The sequence below is a fragment of the Cyprinodon variegatus genome, unplaced genomic scaffold (assembly GCF_000732505.1).
Source record: "Cyprinodon variegatus isolate N-32 unplaced genomic scaffold, C_variegatus-1.0 Scaffold578, whole genome shotgun sequence".
NCBI classification, from domain to species: Eukaryota; Metazoa; Chordata; class Actinopteri; order Cyprinodontiformes; family Cyprinodontidae; genus Cyprinodon; species Cyprinodon variegatus.
Genome location: NW_015151031.1, coordinates 366,134 through 369,288, shown reverse-complemented (window position 1 = coordinate 369,288; position 3,155 = coordinate 366,134). Strand labels below are relative to the sequence as shown.

Here is a 3,155-nt window from a genome sequence, read left to right as displayed (position 1 = left end):
CGTCCAGGAAACGCATAGCCAGGCAGAGCTCCAACACAGACAGGGTTGAAGATATCAAAATAGTTGAAGATAGACCAGCCTGAGTTCAGGATGTCCAATATTTCACTGTTGGAAGCCCTTCCTCTTGTGTGTGCGCTCTATGGGATAAGGAATGGCTAAAACTGCTGACAGGAAGGTCAAATTTGCACCACATTGGCATAGGTGTGTGGACGACGGATGTTAGAGGCAGAGAAATGCTGATCTGCAAGGGCCATCCAAAGCCACTTGCATCTTTTTTTAATTTTGTTTTACGGCACTATTTGTCTGTTTTTTTTTTGACAGTAGGCTGACAGGAAAGGGGGTGTGAGAGAGGGGGGGAGACATGCATATAAGGACCATAGGCCGGATTCGAACCCGGCCTGTGTTGCTACACCATTTTTTCCCATATAGATAATTTTTCAAAGAAAGTTTTTTTTTAAAAACTTTCTAAAAAAAACTTTCTAACCTTTTGACTCTGTGCCATTTGCTCCTTTAGTCGCGGTTAGCAGTGAACAGCGTCACTGCAGGAGACTACAGCCGGCCGCTCCGCATCTCCAACTTCATCAATGAGCTGGACTCCGGCTTCCGTCTGCTCAACCTGAAGAACGACCCGCTGCGGAAGCGGTATGACGGTCTGAAGTACGACGTGAAGAAGATCGAAGAGGTGGTCTATGACCTGTCCATACGCGGTCTGGCCAAGGAGTCGGAATCTGGCGGTAACTAGTAGAACATGGAGGTTTGTTGGTTTGCTGTCGGAGCAGGAGGAGGAGTGTGGCAGCTTCCTCCAGCTGGGACCTCTGCAGGATTGTTGCAGGTTGGAGAACCTTACCCCATCTGGAAGTTACAGACCCAGGAATCTGCCTGGGGTCCCCAGCAGCCAAAGACAGACTGTATGATGGTGTGTCTGTGTATGCGTGCTAATGTTTCAGCATGCATTTGTGCAAATGCATGCAGGAGCGGTGGTTAAGATGGATGTCAGTCTGTCACAGAGGGGCAGCAGAGGCGGTAAAGGATCTCAGCATTCCATTTCAGAAAATCACGACTACAGGTTCTGTTTGTTGCAAGTTTTGGAAATGTGTTCTCGCCTTGTTACAGCGTCATTTGGATTCACAGTTCAGAGTCATGTTGTAAAATAAAGTGAACACTGTTGGCTTCAACCGGTTTCTGGATTAAATTTTATTTCTTTTGTTGACTTGTTAATTTTGTCAAAGCTGTTTGCTGTAGGGTTTGGTTGCTAGTCATCATAAAGCTTTTCAACCAGACGCTCATCCAAACTGGGTTCCTAAAGCCACATTTATGAAGCAAGTTTTTACACAAGTTTAAATTTCAGTGTTTATAAAATAGATAACTGTTTTTGTCACATTGTTTTTTTTTTTTTTTATTCTGATTGATAAAATACCTACTTTACGGATGATATTGAAAAAGTGAGAAGCAAAATAATTTACAGTTAATTTCAACATTTAAAACTAGTTAAATCACCTTTATTTAGGAAACTGTTGGATTTTGTGCTACGAAAATATTGTTGAGCCATATTTGTAGTTTTGATTTGTAAAAAGTGGTGGGAAAAAAAAGTCCTACATGGCTTTCTTCTTTTTTTAAATAAAATATTGCTTTCTTGAAAAAAAAGTTATTTGCACTGTGTTTATTTTCCAGCCTTCCTCGTCCTACAAAGACATCTTTGAAAGAGATCCAACAAAAACGAGCCAAAAAAACATGTTTAAAATCTTTTTAATATAATTCACAATATATTACACTAAAGAAATCATACATCAGATGTTTCAAACCAAACAGGGGAAGTAAATAAACCAAATGCAACGCACAAGGTGTTTTCTTTTTGAAATTCCTGTTTCTTTAAATCCCAGCGGCAAATTAACCTTCACATGGAGTCGAGCAGCTCTGCCCTAAACACAGTGATACTTTACTTTTTGATGCTACTTTACAATTAACATAACAGCAAAAGTTGTAAATCGTTGGTCTGTGTGACTGTAAGCCTAGTCAACACACTGTTTTTCTTAAATGAAGGAACATGTTTTTTTTTTTTTTACCAACAGATGTACTTAAGAGTAAATCTTTCTCTTAATTATAATAAAGTGCTTCCAACAAAATAAAGCCTTCATAGGTAAAAACACTAAAAAAAAGAAGGCAGTTCACTGTAAAAGGAATAATTATATTGCCTGTAAGTAGATGTGAGTGCAGACAGAGGGCAGGCTTGTCTGATGGAGAAAATTGATGCTACTGTGACAGATCTTAAAATTTGTCAGTCTTAGTCTAACAGTGATAAAGTATAAAGGCACAACAGCTCCTTGCTGGTCACAGAACACGGTTAGTAACCTGTCATGGTAACGTGGTCGGGAAGCTCGGTCCAGGAGGAGGTCGTTGGGGGAGCAGAGTTTTTCAATCTTTTATGACGGAGACAATGAAATGAGGTGACAAGAAAATGTATCACACTGGGCCACTTATTCACAAAAACGTAAAATTTAAGCTTTTATAATGTAAAATCATCACTTTGCTAAATGTAAGGACTTTGGTTTTAAGGGTTTAGGAGCTCAAATTATTTTCCCTACACTTATTAAAACAATTGTTTTTAGAAAAATACAATTGGCTGCAAGAAATACTGCTAGAATTGATTACGGTAGCTAATAAAACGAAGTACATCTATGATGCTTAAGTTGTGCAGCTCCACAGTATGCATCGATGACGTGAATGAAAAACTGCTCATGACACAAAGAGGTCAACTAGTATTAGAGACGCACCTTTCAGTATTTTCTATGGCCGATATCTGATCTGTCGAGGTGACCTTTTAAAATTTTGCACAAATTCTGTTTCTCTTTAGCAGTTATTTATTTTGAGCAGGGGTGGGGATTTGTAGACTTTTAACATGGCATTTTAAACAGTCTTTATAGAGTCTTGTATTAGCGATTAGTAAGGCTAGAAGGTATTAGTCCTTCTCAGAGACTGTACACTCACCGGCCACTTTATTAGGTACACCTGTCCAACTGCTCGTTAACACTTAATTTCTAAGCAGCCAATCACATGGCGGCAGCTCAGTGCATTTAGGCACGTAGACATGGTCAAGACAATCTCCTGCAGTTCAAACCGAGCATCAGTATGGGGAAGAAAGGTGATTTGAGTGACTT

The 3,155-nt window shown here is 39.7% G+C and overlaps 1 protein-coding gene across 1 annotated transcript in view; it reads left to right on the top strand.

Annotated features, from left to right (window-relative positions):
• Positions 1–1,634, top strand: part of tsn (translin) — a 14,109-nt gene extending 12,475 nt beyond the window's left edge. The window contains exon 5 of the mRNA XM_015392202.1: positions 515–1,634. Within this exon, the coding sequence (XP_015247688.1) occupies positions 515–742 (228 nt within the window). The 3' untranslated portion in view covers positions 743–1,634. The remainder of the gene's footprint in view (positions 1–514) is intronic.
• The last annotated feature ends 1,521 nt before the right edge of the window (positions 1,635–3,155 follow it).